An 18,239-nucleotide genomic window follows, 5' to 3' on the forward strand; every position below is an offset into this window, starting at 1 on the left:
TTGTCCAAGACATACGCTAATTCATTCTATAAGTATTTCATTAAAAAGAAGATTATTTTATAGCTTTAAGACTATAAAAGTTAAAACAAGCTTATAAGGTCAATCATTCCTACCAACTATCACATATCTTCTAACCAAGAGGTCATCCAAATCTCCACTGGCATTTAAAGAAAAAGAAAAAAAAAAAAAAAAAAAAAAAACAATCTTCAATAGGTTCTGTAATACTCATGAATGCTAGTTGAGCTAAAATACAAAGAGAATGCTCCAAAAATATTTAACTTGTACTTGCACCAATCACCATAATAGTATTGCAAGTTTGTAACCATTTCTCAGCTCAGCTAGAACTACAATCCGCATTGAGAAATGTTGGTTGAGACAAAATTGGATTACACGGCTTTTGCAAAATAATAACCAATGTTTCTATGCTCCTAATCAAATCAAAATACAAAAATAAGGGGATAGCATCATTCGCTCCAAATGTACTCTCAAATATTCCCAGCAGCAAGAACGTCTGTGACCATGGGGGCGCCGTCAACACGTATAGGTCTTCATGGCAGAAAACAATGTCTTGCCAGATGAGCGATTTTTCAGTCCCGAGAAAATTGCTCATCACTGAGTCAACTTGTGAATAGCTTTCTTAATCTTTCTGCAGATATTGATGCTCTTTTGTTGGTTGGTTCAAGAACAAGGGCATGACTAAAATCTGCAGGAAATATTAACATCAAAACATTGATATCAGGAAACAGGTCTCAAAATTTTCGAGCGCAAAAGCAGGACACCAAAGTGGTGTGCAATACGAATCCATCCAATTAGTGACAAGTTCGATTTGATGCATCAGAAATGTAGTAATCAATCAAAAAGAGAATCTGCAGTCGAAATAAGAATGATGCAAATGACATTTGGATTTTAATCAAACGATCAAGTTTTAACAAAACTCAGCATCAGAAACCAGCCCCAACAATTAATCGTCCGTTCTAGCATAAGCCGTTATGATATTTTAATATGAGCTTCACCAAAAATATTATAATATTAACTCAACAATAATTCACGATGTATGAGAACAGCTGTGAGAATTTTGGCAAAAAAAAAATCCTTCAGGAAGCTATAAAATTATAGTCAGACAAGAAGAAACAGCTTACCTTCAATTGCTTCCTTGTAAAAACCAAGCATCTCTCTTGCTGTACCCCTTCGTAAATAGGATTTAACATTCTGGAAGATGGAGAAGATTGGGAAATGTTAAAGCAAATTATGGAAGCATTTAAAGTCAAAGGCTAGTCTCACTAAAATGGAGGTCAAATAAAGTGCGGAGAAAATGTTTATGGAATCCATTATTAGTACAAAAATATGGGAACATTGCACTTTCATTCAAACAGGAAACCCTTCAAATTTATACGAACTTTATATCCTCAACACTTTTAATCAACATCATTATCACCCATATTGAAGAAAAGACTCCACAATAATGATGCTTACTAAATTTAAGATTAAATTACACCGTTCACCAAAAATATTATTCACTCGAGCTCTGTTCACAAGTTATAAAATTTACAAAAAGAGAGCAAACAACTAAGCCCCGTTTGATAACCATTTTATTTTTAGTTTTTGTTTTTTTAAAATTAAACTTATTTCATCCATATTTCTTACAATACTTTACATATTTCTTAAGTACAATGGTTGAATTCTTAGCCAAATTCTAAAAACAAAAATAGCTTTTTGAAAGTTACTTTTTTAGTTCTCAAAATTTGGGTTAGTTTTTTAAACTATTGATTTTTTTTTTAAAAGAAAACGAGCCTCTTTATTAGGAAAATAAAATGAGACTAATGCTCAAGGTACAAGAGAATTATACAAAGAGCATGAAAATAGAACATAACAAAACAAAACAAAGGGATCAGGAAGCGCACCTGGGCATCTCAACTAGGTTGACACCCCCTTAGCACCCTCATCATTGGTAATAAGTAGATAACAAAGGAAGAAATTTGGGGGTGGAAATAGTGTCCATAGGCTTAATTTTCAAAAACAAAGTGGTTACCAAACGGGACCTAAAATATCTTTCACCAAAATGCATCCGTTCATGACTCCATAATCCAGACATCTATCCAAGATAATATCCAAATTTTTGGAACTCATTCAGATAGAGAGTAACGCTAACAAGGATAAGGTCGATGAGATAAAGGGAGTTGCAACCTCCTTTTATTTCAGTATCAATGAAATTGTAAAGTCGCCGCAAAAGCAAAAACAAGCCATACAAATTCAAATTATAATTTTGCAAACAACACTATTAATTTTAAATGAATAATATTGGCCCCATTTGGTAACCATTTCATTTTTTGTTTTTGAAAATTAAACCTATAAACACTCATCTTACCCCTAAGTTTCATGTTTTGTTATCGACTGTTTACCAATATTTTCAAAAACCAAGCTAAACCTTTTAAACTAAAATAAATTTAATTTTCAAAAACCCAAAACCAAAAACGAAATGATTACCAAATGGAGTCATTGTTATTTACTATGAAAGCAGAGCAGGATGTACAGAGGAGCAAATAACAGACCAAAAGGATATTTCAAAGGTTTCTGATTATCATAAGGAATAAACCAATAGATGTGGACCATTAAAATCTAAATCCCGACATAAAAATTTCCTACACAAATCACCTTTTTATCCAGGTCAATAGCTTTACTGCAATCTGCCTCTGCTTGGTGAAACCTGAAAAGACACAAAGGAAAGAAAGAGATTATCATAACCCTACAGGAAACGGTTGAGAGATTAAAGGAAACTTTATTTCTTAAAAAAAATAAACATACCGCCCAAGCTCCAAGTATGCTGCAGCCCTATTACTGTAATATGTAGCATTTCTGCTGTTAAGTTTGATGGCTTCGGTATAACAACCAATAGCCTTCTCCCACTGTTTTTCTTTGTATGCTTGATTTCCCTGGTATTCCAAAGTTACACATGAATGTGCCCGATTAGAAAACATCATAAGAGCCAATCAACAAATATACATCTGCTTCATAAGATTTATTGAAGAGGAAGACTACAAGGATAAGTACTGAACAGGATTTTGTATTACAAACTCTACAGTGAAATCTAGAGAATAGAGAGTTGTGGACAATCTCTAGCAATATATTGTGAAACTATAGCAATATGGTAAGCAATAAAAAAAATTCTTCCCTGCCATCAAGTTTACCGAAAAAGAGAGATGGGGTTTTGGAGAGCAAGCAGCAAATACAGAGCTATTGATATGCCTGATTATATCAAAATAATTGGCACTATTTTAAGAAGCAATTGAAAATATTAATGGAACCTATCACTGTCAATTTATACTGCAAGGAGGTCATCATATATGCTACTCACTCTGCAACTTGGCATCAAATTTAACTGAATTTTAAAAAGCCCTTGAATTTTACCCTTTCTTTCAAAAATACCTCTATTCTCACAAAAGTTGTAATATTACCTTTTATCTTCAATAAAGGTTTCAAAACTACCCTTGGAATATATCAATACGACCTTACTCAGTGTTTTCAAAGCACAAGGTGCACCTCAAGGCGAGAGGCAACAAAAAGGTGTCGCCTGAGCAAAGTGAGATACAATGAATGAATGAATGAATAATATATGTAGAATATGAATATAATAATAATAAGATATAAACTATCAGATTGATTTTATTGAAAGAAAAATTAAAATATAATTATAATTAATAATATAAATTATAAGATGAATTGAGAGGAAGAATATATAATATCCCTCACCCCACTCACCGAATATATAACATGCAAAAACTAAAATGATTATAAGTTATTAGAAAACAACTCAAAATAAATATCTTGATCCACTCAGATCCACTAAGTATGACTCTACTAACCGACAAAACTTGCTGCAAGGTTCAAGAAATCAACATAAAAATTATAATCCTTTACACAACCCAGAAAATCAGTATCAAAAGGAAAACGAAACCCAGACAGCCACACAACTCTTGAAATCGAAGCAGCCGCAAAACGCAAGAGAACAAAATTGATGATTTGATGAAGCTATTCGCAGAAGGTGACGCCTTTAGAGAAGCCTTGAAGGAGAAACGAAATCGTGAAGGAGAAGTAGAAGTGTGAGGAGTGGACATTCGATGAAGTAGAAGAAACCGAGTTTTTTTTTTAAAAAGAAAAAAATATAAATATTAAGATAATATATTTAGGTGCTCGCCTTTGACAAAGCTAAAAGCACACCAAGGCGCCAAAAGGCAATCGCCTCTTTGAAGAGGCTCACTTAAGCATCACAAGAGGCGCAAATGCCCCTGGGCACCTCGCCTCTCGCCTTAGGCGCGCACCCGGGGTCGCCTCAACAACACTGACCTTACTTCAACAGAATTTGTTCTATAAGTTGTACAGCTGTGTCTTTGAGTTTTAAAAATGGTCCAACGGTGATGTGAAACGAAAATTGGGACCGGAAAACCACCACATCGTTCCAGATTATCACTACACTGATCCAAGTCCCAATTTCCACAACACTCAACAGATTTTTACTCTAAGGTAGTAATGAAATATCTATGAAAGGTCAAGGATAATATTGCAACTTTTCAATATTTCCTTTTAGTCCTAATAGGGTTTTTTTGAAACATATAGCAATGTTTGAGGAAATTTTGCAATTTAACCTAAAAGTAACTTGTCATACTTCTCAAACCCACAGAACCCAGTTATTCTTAATCAGTAAGAGAGAGAGCTGATTCAGATAAATCTTCAAAACATTTGTAACGTGAATTTCATCATTAAAACATCCAACAGTTCTGGTACAAGGGGAGAGGGAACGGCCATAAGAATAATTATAGAGGTCACACAACTGCAGAAGCACACTGATCAGAATTAACAGGTTGCATGAGTAAATGAAGCCGGATAGCATCAAGGAATTCCTATCAGAAAAAAATAAGAGCAGGAAGATATGTCCGCAAAGAAAATAGTCTAAAGAGCAGCAAAACCTTAAGGCCCATACCTTTTCTTTTGCAATCTCAGCTGACTGTTCTTGGCTAACAGCATCTTTTGAGAATTTGGATTTGGAAGCAGTCTCAGCCTCCTCTTGTAAAGACTTATACATGGTCTGCAAAGTATCTAGTAAAAAACGATCTGCCCCATGCCTGGCTAAGAAGGACACAGATACAGGACAACTATCGTGAAATCCCAGTGGCAATGTGACCTGAAATTAGGCAAATATAGATCATATTGGTGGGAAATTTGTCACGAAAAAGAAAACCAGCCTCCAAAAAGATGCAAGCAATGGCTTCTTACAAAAGAAAATTAACAGAATAAAATCAAAAGAAGAAGATGCCAAAAGAGAGTGAGGGAACGCTTGCCTGACAGCAACCCGATATGCCAGCAATGCTTAATGAACTAAATAGACGAGTCTGGTACTCTTCTGAAAAAATCTCCTTTCCCCCTAGTTTTGGAGGAGGATCTACAGTGGTGGGAATGACTAGAACTCCATCATCCTAAGCAAAGTGAAAAATTTATGTAAAAATCAGGCTAATCAACTTGAAATGCCGTGTCAAAGAATATTGGGGTGGGAACAATACCCACAAAAGAACCAACTAGGAAATATACTACCATCAATTTTCATTGAAAACATCAAACGAGAAATATGACCGTAATACAAAGTAAAGAAATTAATTAGGTGGTCTGAAATATTTACAAGACACATTAATCTTCTATCTTTAATTAGAGTTATTTAACTATGCTCTCTTAATCACGTTGAAGAAACTACAATCTGCAGACAAATTCGGAATCAATGGCATTTTAAATGACAGGTGAAGTTTTTTCGTTTGTCTCAAAACTCGGGAAACAATTACATTTTTCCTAGTGATTTCTAAATAGCAAGCTATCACATAATAGGTTTATTCCAATCCAATGTAACAATTAACAAAACAATCAATATGCAGACGAATGGTCTCCCAGCTGGTAAACCTTCTCATTTTTCAACACAATTTAAGCTAAATGGAATAGTCCCTGCTCTTTCAATCTTACTTACTAATTGGCTTTTTCTCTATGGGCATATTCCTTCCACTAGAGGAATTTGCCTTAGCTATCATATGTAAACTAAAGCACTTTCATAAAGATTACCTTCAAAAGAGAACTAATAGCCATGCGGGTTTCATTTCTAACAGACTTGAAGTTTTCAATCATTGTATCTGATATCTCCAACTTCTCATTTAATTGCTCCACTAGAGCAGGATCCAAATCTGGTTTCACCGAGTCAATCCATTCCCCATGATTGCCTTTGAATTCAATCCTGTAAAAATATGTTTGCGATAAGCTACATTCACAGGTCTTCCATAAATGGTATCAGATCAAGGAAAATAAGGCTAAAAATGATCTTTCAATTATGCACAAGATCTGAAGAATACTGGTCCTTGAAAATGGAAAACTAAAAGGAAAGCTTTAGTATCTGTTTGACCCATGTAACTTAAAAATAACATCAGGTAAGTTAATCCAACATCAATAAAGATCGCAGTCACACCTTTCAACAGTCTGCATCACATTGGCCAGCACTCTAATTGAAGAGGAATTCAGATTCCCATTTGTCTTCTTCCCAATTAACTCTTTCAATTTTGGAACTTTAGAACTCAAATAGCTTCCAAGATTTTCGTGCTTCAATACTTGTCCTGATGAATAATATTGTGTTAAGAGTGACACAAGAAATGAAAATTAGATTCTTTAGGAAACTAAAGAGAGACTCACAAATAACTAAATTACAAAGGGCATTAAGAACATACTGCCAAAAAGGTTCTCAGTAGATTTGATCACCGCCTGGGTAATCCTGTCAACAGGTATCTTCAGTAGTTGAAAGCAATCATCGGCTATAATAATTTGTCTAGGATTGCGTTGAACCGCATATGGAAGTTGCAAAAGCACATGGCCAACACGACGCAGAACATTAGGATCCTTGGCAAACATTCCTGCCATAGTACAATAGAAGCCCAAACAAAAAGACACCAAACATGTTTTATAAGAGGGAGACAAGATTGCCCAACCCCTAACCAAGAGACAAATTGGAGATAATACTAAAAGCTCCTAATCTTATGAAATGAAAAGCAATGGATAGTGAAACAACTTTCTAATAATTAATGACAGTTGACGTACATGCCTCAGGAATTAAAATTCCATAAATGACAAAACTAATGATGAACATAAAAACAAATCCAAAACTGAAAGAATGCATAATCTGTGTACTAAATCATCTTCATTTACCATTCTTTTGTCCTACAAGTAAGATTCCAACATGTTTCAAAAATAATAATAATAAAATAAAATCCAACAGTAAAAATAAAAGTATGAGTATAACCAAACATATTGTCAGTAAAAAAAAGATTCCACCAAGGAGAAACGAAGTTACTCCACTGAGGTAAAAGGAATGGAAGAACAAACAATGAACATGAGGTACAGAAGAACTTAACAAGTATTCCCTAGATTGCTTTCTGTAAAATGATGATCATTTCTAGAAGTAAATTGAATCTGGCCCCCACCCCGCATATTGTTGAACTCCCAAAAAAAAAAATCACTCTATTTAGAGAGGCAAAGCAAATGGCACAATTCTTATTTGCATTGTCAAGGAGGAGATGCTGCTATATTTGAAGGCATGGAAGGGCATTGCATTTCAATGAGAGGTTCTTTTATCGTTGGAGACATTGTAATAAAATGGACTCCAAGCGATTTTCCCATAAAACTTTTTCACTTTTCTCAATGATAGACAGAGCTACAGTTTTGGCAGACCGAGGTAATCACAAATCATTCTTATCCAAAAGGTTAATAGAATGGCTCATGAATCTCAGTGAGTTCACTAATAATAGCTACAGAACAAGCATACAAAAATGTGGAAGTACATACCAACAGTGTCAAGACTTGTTGAAACAGGTACAATTCCAACTTGGGAAACAGATCCATGTGAAGGTCGAAATCCTAAAATGCCACAAAAGCTGGCAGGTATTCTCACGTCACCAACAGTATCAATACCTGCAAGGTACAAGTCAAAAAACCATGTCGTGAGACCAATATAATTAGAAGAATAACTACTGAAATTTGCAAGCACGCTAGGCATAAAAACATACATTTTTCACATCAGAGCATGCCATAACTCTGCAGCTTATGTCATCAAGCCTTTTTTTTAAAAGGAAACAAAAAAAAAAATTCATTGATATAATGAAAAGTGTCTAGTACTCAGATTACAAGGAGACATAATAATGTAAAAAAACGAGATAAAGGGATCAACAGGCGTACCCAGCCATCTTAACTAGGTTAACCACCCTACGCCCTCATCATATCCCAGTCATCAAGCCTTTTTTTTTTTTTTTTCAAAATACGAAACAGAAACTTTTGCTAAACAAAACAACCAAAAGGCCAGGGAGACAGGAAGCCAACTTTACATAGACGGAGGGAGTAATTAAGGGATCTACAATCTAGATTAACCAAGTAACCCATGATAAAACCCTTGGAGCAACTTGGCCCTGAGGGGGAATAGCCAATGTTGGGGTTTTCTTTTGAGCTCTAAAATGGGTATTTAAACTGCTATAACTCATCCAAGTATTTGCAGCTAGCAAAACCTGCTTTCTCCCTTCCTCTTGACCCTAGTAGTTAATCCCTTTGGCCGCTTGATAATGAATGCAAGAATACAGGAAGAATTCAAGCAATCAAAATCGGTGAATAGGAAATACATCTCATTCAAGTCAGTATGCCAATAATACCTTCTCATCCAACTCTAGAGTTGAAGAAAGCCCTCCAAATGGATGGAACTTCTTAACAACTTTCAGCAAACTTCTGGTCTAACAATAAAATCAATTAATTCCTCACTATCCGGGATTGTGTGTTAAAGCTCAAGAGGCGTAAAAGGTAGGCCAGTTGTTTGACTTCAACATTAAGCCTTTGCTGCTAATTTTTTTTTTTTTTTTTTTTTATAGAAACAACGCTTTCATTGAGAAAAAATGAAAGAATATATGAGCATACGAAAAAAACCAGCCCATAAAAAATGCATCTCCCCTTACAAGAAGGGACTCTAACTATGCAAAATAACACCAATAGAAAAATTACAAAAGGTCTTTGGAACCGAAGCCCACAAGGAAACATGAAAGCGAACAAGGGATAAAATCTCACAAGGGTCCTTTTTCACCCTCTAAAGATCCTACCATTCCACTCACCCCGCAAGATCGCACACACCCCAGCTAACTATAAAAAGTGACCCTTCTTCTCACGAGGTGGATTGAGGAGGAGCTCTTCAATCATAGCACCTAATGTCCCTTTTTTTATGAGAAACATATGAATAATTTCATTGATGGGTTGAAATTACAAAAAGGCACAAAAGTTGTGAGAGAGATTACATAATACTATGCCATTGTGTAACAGGAGAAGTAAGATTGTAATCACAAAAGTGTTGGGTGAATTTACACCAAGTGAATGAAGTATACAATAGATGATCAAAGAAGTGGGTGAAATTAGATTCCTTATTTTCAAAAGTACGATGATTTCACTCGTTCCATATGAGCCAAAAGAAGGCTTTGATGATGATGAAGCACCAGAATATCTCTTTTTTGTTTTTGAATGGGTGGCCAATAAGGAGCATGCTCAGAAGAGTGATAGGATCATTTGGTAGTTGAAGCATGTGAGAATCTTCTTCGAAAAGGATTAGGCATATTCACAGAAAACGAGAAGGTGCATAATAGTCCCTCCATTATTATGGCATAAGACACACAAACTAAGAGTCGAAATCAACCAAGGGGCCTGTTTAATAAGAACATTTGCAGTATTGATGCCTCTATGACTTACTTCCCAAAGAAAGAATCGAACTTTCTTAGGAAAGGGCCTTTCCAAATATGCTTGTATAGGGCAGCATTATTGTCGTTACCACTTCGAGCGAGTTGAAGGATCATCCAATTCGATGTAAATTTACCAGATTTCTCCAATTTCCATCTCCATGTGTCATTATCCGAGGGGTTGCCGAGGGCAAGCACAATGGAGGACATCACAGTCCATTCATCTATTTCGACCTCGTTAAGATGCCTTCTTAGATCAAGATCCCATGCCTGATAGGTCGAATTCTAGCATTGTGCAAGGGATGCCTCCTTCTTCCTGGATAAAGCATATAGCCTAGGAAAAGTGGTCTTGAGGGGGATAAATCCAACCCAACTATCGTTCCAGAATGATGTTTTCTCACCATTTCCAATCACGTTCTCAATGTTATCATGAATCAAATAAGCCATCTTAGCAATATGTTTCCATGGGCCTTTGAAAAGATTGATGGATCTACTATGGGGATGGAAAGGTAAGCCATATTTAGCATCAATAAGGAGCCTCCACAAAGCATCTATCTTGAACAGGTACCTCCAAATCCATTTGGCCAATAGGCCTTTGTTTCTTTTTTTTCAAGTTAGTTAAGCCAAGGCCCCCCTCTGTAATAGGAAGCTGAACTTGTTGCCAATTGATAGAGTGTATACCGCTTTTGTCATTGTGCCCATTCCAAAGGAATTTTCTATAAAGTTTCTCAATCCTATCACTTGTCGTGGATGATATCTTAAAAAGAGATAGGATGTATGTGGGTAGCTTGCTAAGCATGGCTTGGATCAAGGTGAACCGACCTCCTTTGGAAATATAATTATCCCTTCAACTGTTAAGACGCCTCTCCACCTTCTCAATGATAGGCTCCCAAAATGCAAATGTGTGAGGGTTACCATTCAGAGGCAAGCCAAGATAAGTAGAGGGCCAATTTCTGACCTTGCAATCAAAAGAGGCTACAAGAGAAGCAATTAAACTATTGTCTAAGTGTATGCCCATGAATTCTGGCTTAGAGTAATTAATGCGAAGACTGGAGGTATATTCAAAGGCTTGAAAAATCTCGAAGAGATTTCCCAGCTTTTCATTGGGGGAGGAAAAAAGGACGGTATCATCGACAAACTGTAGATCGTTAATACTGAGATCCGAGTTCCTAACAGCAAAACCCTCCACATGATTAGATTCAAGCCCCTTGGTAAGCATATGACCAAGGCAATCAACAACCAAAGTGAATAAGAAAAGGGAGAGGGGATCCCCTTGTCTAAGGCCCACATGATGTTTTGATCTTGCCTCTAGGCTTGCCAATGGAGAAGTTGGTTGAAGATAAACATCCCATAATCCATTTCCTCCATTTCTCACCTTTGGCTATCATGATGTGCAAACTAATGAATAGCAAAACGTCGGAAGAAAACACTCCCAAACAGAACTAGCAAACTCACAGCGCCAAAGGATATGATCCAGATCTTCCTCCGTCTTCCGACAGAGAATGCAGCAAAATGGCCCAACAAGCGAAGGAAGCTTCCTGGTAAGATGATCCATCGCATTTGCATAACCATGTAAAAGTTTGCCACTAAACTATTTGAGGCTTACTCTAGGGAAAATTTTGAAGGCTACAACATTTTGCAATCCTGTTATTGATGGAGTGCGCTCTAGGCTTGCAAAATGGAACAGCTTCCCTATCATTAGAGGTGAAAGATTAACTTCAAGACAATGATCCTGTCAAAGGTTTTTCCCCTACCATTTATGTATCTTCAAAATTCTGATTAAGCAAGCAAAAGACTGGAGAAAATCTTGAGAGACTTCATTGGGACGGGACAAATGTGGACAGAAGTAGCTACCTTGTAAACTGGAAATGGGTTACCCTTCCTCATCCTATGGACAAATTGGGAGTATAGAATAACAGAAACAGAAACATCCCTTTTGCTCCCAAAGTGATTGTGGAGGAGATCTCACCCCACATCTCTATCCATTAAACAGAAGACAGGACGCCAAAGCAGACTCCAGAGCGGGAAGCGCGGGCAAGGTCAACTACTTATTGTATTACAGTATTACACAAAGGAGCTCACTCAGGAAAAGCCACTTATTGGGCTGGAAGAACGGGCAAAGGGATGGGGCTTGGGTTCGATTTCAGTAAAATAACCTCGTACCCTAACCTTTAGTAAGAGAGATCCGGGGGGTGGCCCTTTATCTCACCTGTCAGTACAGGAAGGTGGGCAAAGATGGTATAGAAATCCTAACAAACCGAAGACGCCTTTGGGATGCAGCAGAACCAAGCTCCTAGGATTGAAAACCTTCTAGGAAATCAAATAGGGAAGGCAGGACGAGCAGACTCACTTGTCGAACTAGGAGGAGCTAGAAGGTACGAGCTCTTTTATTAACCAGGCACAAATGGGCAGACTCAGGAAAAGGCGCTTACAGACTTCAGATTGACGATCGATGAACTCACTATGGGAAGCCCGAACCCCGACTTTCTCACTAGGATTTAGACCTTCCTCTGTGGTTTGAACTTGTGGAATTCAATTCTTAGAACCACCTTTTCGAAGTTGGTTTTCCCTCACCAGATTCAACTAATGAGCGATGCCCGCAGTTTGATAATCATTCTTGGGGTTCAGCTTAGTCAGGACTGAACGCTCGGCGAAACGTCAAGCAAAAGAACAATTCTGCTTCAAAGCTCGTGCTTTTGGCTTAACAAGCTTGTCGAAGAGGGGATCAAAACGATCAAAGTGGAGGAAAGTCGGCGTTTTCGCTTCAATCGAAAGTGGAGAAGAAAGCTAGCCTTTTTGGCTTCAATTTACGAAATGGGAGATCCAAAGTAGAATCGGGCAGAGGCAGGAAAGCTCTTTTGCCCTAAAGAGAGAAGGCAATGGGGTGAGCTCGTTCAAAATGAGAAGACGTTTCGTCTTTTGCGCTTAAAAAGGGGCGATTTAAGCAATGACGAAGGCTTGGGACCTTGAATGGTGTCGGGGTTAACGAACTTTGACTTCTCTTCTTTGACTTTTATCTGACCTAGGGAAAGACTGAATCTTCTCACACTGGGACCGTTCATCCGGATCTACCCAGTGGTGTACTCTAGAATTCCCCATCTTGGGGTTCGGACTGGAAATCCAATCAATCAGATCATTCAAGGAAGGCAAGACTCACTTCTTCAATGTCAAATTCCTTCTTTGGAAATGCACCTTCACCTGCCCCTTTTCGACGTGGGCAAAGAGCAAGACATGAACAAGATCTTTTGGATAACGAAGTCATCTCAAGGGTTTAGCAACCAGCTCTGAACCATCATAAGTTGTTGACTACAGATGGAGGATTGCACCTAGATGCCCGACTTCGTATCCCACCCTCTCCTCTAATCTACGCCCTCCTTCAGCTAGACATAAGCCGGATACAAGCTTACCCTTGAAGTGAGCACTGCCATCTCTTTGAATCACCCTTCTAGTTGACAACCCAGGAAGCTTAGCGAACTTGTTACTCGTTATTAATCTTACTCGGATGGTGGTAGAGCCAGCCCTGAAACATCTTCCCCGGACACTGGTCGAGCTTAAACATAATCTCATCTACCAGTGCGGTGGGAAAGAAAAGATGTTATGTTGCTATCTCAATTAGTCAAGAACCCCTCTCCTGAGCTTGAAAGAGAGACCTAGGTGTCGCACTCCAACTTGCTTAATATAACAAAAAGGAATCCATTGCGTGACTTCCATTTAGATTCATAGGGGTGAGTTCACTCGGGTCTGGCACTTTCGGGTGGGATAAAAAAGAGCCCAAAGGAAGCGAAATAGGAAGAAAGGTTACGTGAAACTTAAGCCTTTGGAGGGAGCTTAAGGCTAATCAAATTCTTGTTCATAAGCACTTACTTACCAAGGACGTTAATATATCTTCAAAACCACATGAGATAGGCACATACATCTTTTGCCATCAGTTATAAACGATGTGCAGAAGTATTGTCGTAAGTATAGGATTATTGACCTACTAGCCTACTTAGTCATACTAAAGAGTTTGCTAGCAAAAGGAAATTTGGGCTGTGGATGAATATTGAAGAACATAGAGGTTTTGTAGAGAAAGGCAAAGCTAAGATTCTGGAAGGACTCATGGTTTGACAATGCTCTTCTGAATCTTCAGCTTCTTGATATCTAAAAAATCTCCAATGCCAGAAAATGCCTGGTAAGCATAGGGATGAAATGCATCGGACTTTGAATTTCCAGTTTGAAGAAAACTTTTTGATAGAGAGCACCAGGAGTGGTATAAAGTGGAAGATATTGTTGTAGTAAAGCAAGATAAAGATAAAACTTGTTCAAAAGTTGACAGAGCAGCTTTCACACCTTGGCATATTCATATAGTAATCAAATAAATATGCCAAAATAATATAAGGAACTTTTGAAAAATAAATAAAAGAAACACCAATAAGTTAAAGGAAAGGAAGGATGTGATGCTGAAGTTAACAAATAATCCACTTGGGAGCCTACAAGAATATTTGATGGAGAAATCACTGAAGAGATTTCAAAGGTTTTCTTATAGGGGAAATTTTGGAGCAGGAAAGCATATGCGAAGGTGCCTGAAGTGCTGATACCCTTGCCTCCTAAATGTGTGGAAAACCTGTTTTGATAGAGAGCATGATTGAATTGCAGGATACACAGGATTTAAGAAACTCACCCAAAGAGAAGTCAACGAGATTTGCAGCTACTGCAACAGCAGCTCCACTGGATGACCCACCAGGAACTCTGGAATGTGATACAGGATTTGTGGGCGTGCCATAATGCTTGTTTTCTCCACTGATGCTGAGGTTAAGAAAAATTAAACATAACTAAATAAAAACTCTGATTGGAATTCAAGCAACACCTTATTATCATAACTAGTAATTAAATGAGCAGGTAATAGAGTAGTATTTTTCAAAATTACTGTAAGCTATGAAAAACATGGTTTTGACTCTAAACTAAATGAACAGCTCCTGTTGATAACATACCAAAGGACACCTGACCAAATTAAAGAGAATGCTCATTCACCGCAAAAGGAGTTGAGAGAAACCATAAAGTTTCTTTTTTTCTTTTTTTTTTTAATCCACAGATCTAATGAACTTCCATTTCAACCCTATCAAAGAAAATTGAGTGCACAAAAAAAATTGAAGAAAAATCTTTACCCCATTGACAATTCATTGGTAACAGTTTTTCCAATGCAAGTAGCTCCTCCTTCGACAAGAGCAGAAACTATTGGAGATGTACGAGAAGCTGCATCATGTGTTCTTGGCCAGTCTGGATGGCCAAACCCAGTCACATGTCCTTCAATTTCAAATCTGATTATTACCATATATAAATCCTCCACTTTAGGAACCAACTAGAAAAGGCTCGTGTAGAGAGAATGAACATGTAATCATGAATCCATCACAAAACGTTATAGACAATTAGTTATTATATTCTTTTTCTTCCCAAATGTGAAACAAGAAAAACTAACTGGTAAATAAAAATCAAAAGCGTAAAACAAAACAAAAATTACAAAAATGAGCTCCAACCATTGAGGAAAAAAATATAATAATAATGATTACAAGAAAAAAAAATGTTTGGACATAGAGAAACACTCGGAAAGATTAATTGAAATGAGTCAAATCTCAAGACTCCTCCCATGGCCTCTAAAGTCTAAACTTCAAAAGTTCACCTATTTTTCTCTAACCAAATATTCCTTAATGGCTAAAATTAAAAAGGTGACATGACAATCATCTATTCCTTATTCCCCTAACAAAAAAGGCAGATTATTTCCAGACTTCAAAAAACTTTTATTGGATTCTCGCGGCAGTTAAGAGAACGTATTGATCAGATATATACCATATAGATTCCAACAGCTATCCTCAATGAAACAAAAACATCATAATCTCAAAAAACGTTAGTTTTTTCATAGACTCCCCAAACATTCTTCTTCCTAAATCCAAAACGCAAACACGAAGGGGAAATGGAGGAAGTCCACATTCCATAAATTGAAATGCAAAGCATTTAACAAATCACAAAGCAACCAACCCCCAGTCAATAAAATCAAGACGCTTTTTCGTTCAACTTGTTTTGCACCTCCAACGCCCTCACAAACATATATGTGAAAGAAAAGCCGGCCAAAACAACGAAAGCGATAACAACAGCGACAAATAACAATAACAAGGATCATAAAACGAAAATGAAATACTGTGAAGCCTACACGTCGGAAACGGCGAAGGTGAGACCGGTCAGGGGATGAGGAGCTTTAGGAGGAGCAGGCTGAGGAGGAGGAAGTAGCTGAAACTTGTCGATAAACGCTCCAAAGTCTTCTCTAATCGCTTTCTTGAGTTTTTTGGTCATCAGAAGGATTCCAGCCAAACCCAATCCCAAGAGAACCCATAGGTTGGCAGAATTGGAAGCCATGGAAACCCTAGAAGCTCAGTTGCGATTCAGCAGAAGGGTTTTAGGTGGAGACAAAGAGAGAAGATAACGATTAGAGTAACCGGCTTACTAGAGATATTGACAAAGGATGAGGGATATGGTGGATGGAGGCTTTCCTCTCTCTCTTTCTCCTTTTCTTCCGTCAATTTTGGGTTTCGGGGGTTGAACTGTAGATTTATATTTTATATTTTTTCAACATAATTTTTAGCAATTATGAAAAGTCTCACTTTCATGGATCAGTAATTCGGAGTCCCCCCCCCCCCCCCCCCCCCGATGAGTAGGGTTCTTTTATTTCTTTCTTTCTTTTTTCAAAAAACAAAAAGATTTCAAAAATAAAAATAATAATAATAATAATAACAGATATTTAGCATGAGATAGGTTGAATTATGTGGGAAAATTGAAAAAATAAAAGTAATCCTTTGTTAATATCATAATCACCTGAAATTATAATATTTTAAAGATTTAAAAGGACAAATGACCCAAATTTTAAAAAAAAAATGTCAAATAGTTCTATGTTGATGTCATGATCACGTTAAATTACTTTGTTGTCATTGCTTTCTTACTTTCTTGATTTTATTTCTTTTTCCTTTATTCTCCACGCCTTTTTTTTTCTTTTTCCTCTTCCTTTCTCCCTCTCTTTTATTTTTCCGCTACGTCATCTTCCTCTTCTCCTCTGCGCGTTTTCTTCCTCTTCTCTAGTACAGCGAGTTTACACGAGCAACTTCGACGTGACCAACTACAATGAACAAGAGCGAGAGAAAATAGTGATTTTATGAGTGAGGAAAGGAAGAGCGAAACCGACGAGAGCGAGATCGGCATGAGTGAGATGGGCAAGATGGGGGAAGAAGATGGCTCATTATTCCATGGATATTAGCAAATGGATCATTAGCAAGCGGGAGAGTGAGAGAGAGACCGAGAGCCAGATGCCTTTCAGCGTGCGCACGAGTTTGGTAATTTTACCCGAATTTGATATCAACAAATAGTTATTTGACATTTTTTTCAAAAATTGAGTCATTTGATATTTTTTGCTTAATTTTTAGGTCATCGGTATAAATTTTCCGAATTACATTGAGCATTATAATAAATTCAAGTATAGATTACTATAAGGGTGCACAAAATTTGGTAAAAACCAACCAACTGGACCGAACCGACCAGTTTCAAATGGATTTTTTCTAACTCTTTAGAGTTCTTGGTTTACTATCTAAAAGAATTGATTTTTTCGATTTCATTTTCAGTTTCAATAGAGAAAAAACACTATACAAATTTGAGCATTATGTATTAACCAACCATGTGGTGCCTTGGGGTGCCATCCTCTTCCTCACTCATTTATGGAACACACCCGGGAGTTCCAAGCCATCACACATGAACATTATGCAAAATATATATACATACATACATATATATATATATAGACCCCAAAACCATCACATGGCATACATAAAATGATCTCTCAATAATCGTAGTATGTGATGAAATAAATATGCATAATGCGGAAGCAAACAGAATCAATAAACACTCTAATTACACTTAATTTAAGTTATAAAAGCTTGCAATAAATAACATTTCAAACGATAAAGATTTCATAACTTACATCTTTGAAGACTTCCACGTAATCCAAGCTACTCTCCATGAATTTGAGATGCAAGTCAACTCTGGACCACCAAGAGTGTCTTATCTACTATTCATCAACTTGAATTGGAGTGGTGGAATTCTGAATTGATGGGAATTGAAGTGGATTTATAAAAGGTTAAGCAGAAACCAATTTCTATGGAAAAAACTTTGAAGTTCAACATACAATTTTGTCTTCAATTGCCAAAAATTGAAGTATTTATGATCTAATACATACAAACATCATGTTATGATGTTGATTGACACATCAAATTCGATTGATTAAGTGGGATAGGTTTTCAAATGTGGAAAAATCCACTTTTTAAAAAATGGATTTTTCCACTATCTCAAATATTATTTTTCAATTTCAATTGATTTAATTAAAAAACAAATCAAATACATATTTCAATTTCTAAAATTGGATTTGAAAATTGAAAATTAATTTGATTT

General features: G+C 36.8%; 1 protein-coding gene across 4 annotated transcripts; it reads right to left on the reverse strand.

Moving 5' to 3' along the window:
* Window positions 1–260: 260 nt before the first annotated feature.
* On the reverse strand, window positions 261–16,442 carry TOC64-III (translocon at the outer membrane of chloroplasts 64-III). Of its 4 annotated transcripts, XR_016527710.1 has the most exons (14): window positions 15,961–16,390; window positions 14,921–15,073; window positions 14,437–14,561; window positions 7,861–7,986; window positions 6,750–6,932; window positions 6,494–6,638; window positions 6,097–6,265; window positions 5,334–5,468; window positions 4,976–5,176; window positions 3,453–3,568; window positions 2,803–2,930; window positions 2,653–2,704; window positions 1,140–1,209; window positions 261–703 (listed from the first exon to the last, which is right to left on the reverse strand). XR_016527710.1 is itself a non-coding variant. In XM_039023282.2 (13 exons), exons 1-13 carry the CDS (start codon window positions 16,161–16,163, stop codon window positions 618–620), a joined length of 1,776 nt encoding a protein of 591 aa, XP_038879210.1. In that variant the 5' UTR covers window positions 16,164–16,442; the 3' UTR covers window positions 261–617. The 4 variants fall into 4 exon arrangements, 1 of the variants encoding a protein (XP_038879210.1); XR_016527708.1 differs by lacking the exon at window positions 3,453–3,568 and having other exon boundaries at window positions 1,902–2,704; XR_016527709.1 differs by having other exon boundaries at window positions 2,803–3,568.
* Window positions 16,443–18,239: the final 1,797 nt, after the last annotated feature.

The sequence above is a fragment of the Benincasa hispida genome, chromosome 2 (assembly GCF_027475165.1).
Source record: "Benincasa hispida cultivar pf3 chromosome 2, pf3_genome.v1.1, whole genome shotgun sequence".
NCBI lineage: Eukaryota > Viridiplantae > Streptophyta > Magnoliopsida > Cucurbitales > Cucurbitaceae > Benincasa > Benincasa hispida.

Bases quoted from the DNA above. Each gene is read 5' to 3' on its own strand.
- TOC64-III (XM_039023282.2), bottom strand. From the start codon at position 16,163: ATGGCTTCCAATTCTGCCAACCTATGGGTTCTCTTGGGATTGGGTTTG. The intron at 15,074-15,960 runs GTAGGCTTCACA...GGTAATAATCAG, and splicing joins ACCTTCGCCGTTTCCGACGT to ATTTGAAATTGAAGGACATG. The intron at 5,177-5,333 runs GCAAGCGTTCCC...GCCTAATTTCAG, and splicing joins GCATATCGGGTTGCTGTCAG to GTCACATTGCCACTGGGATT.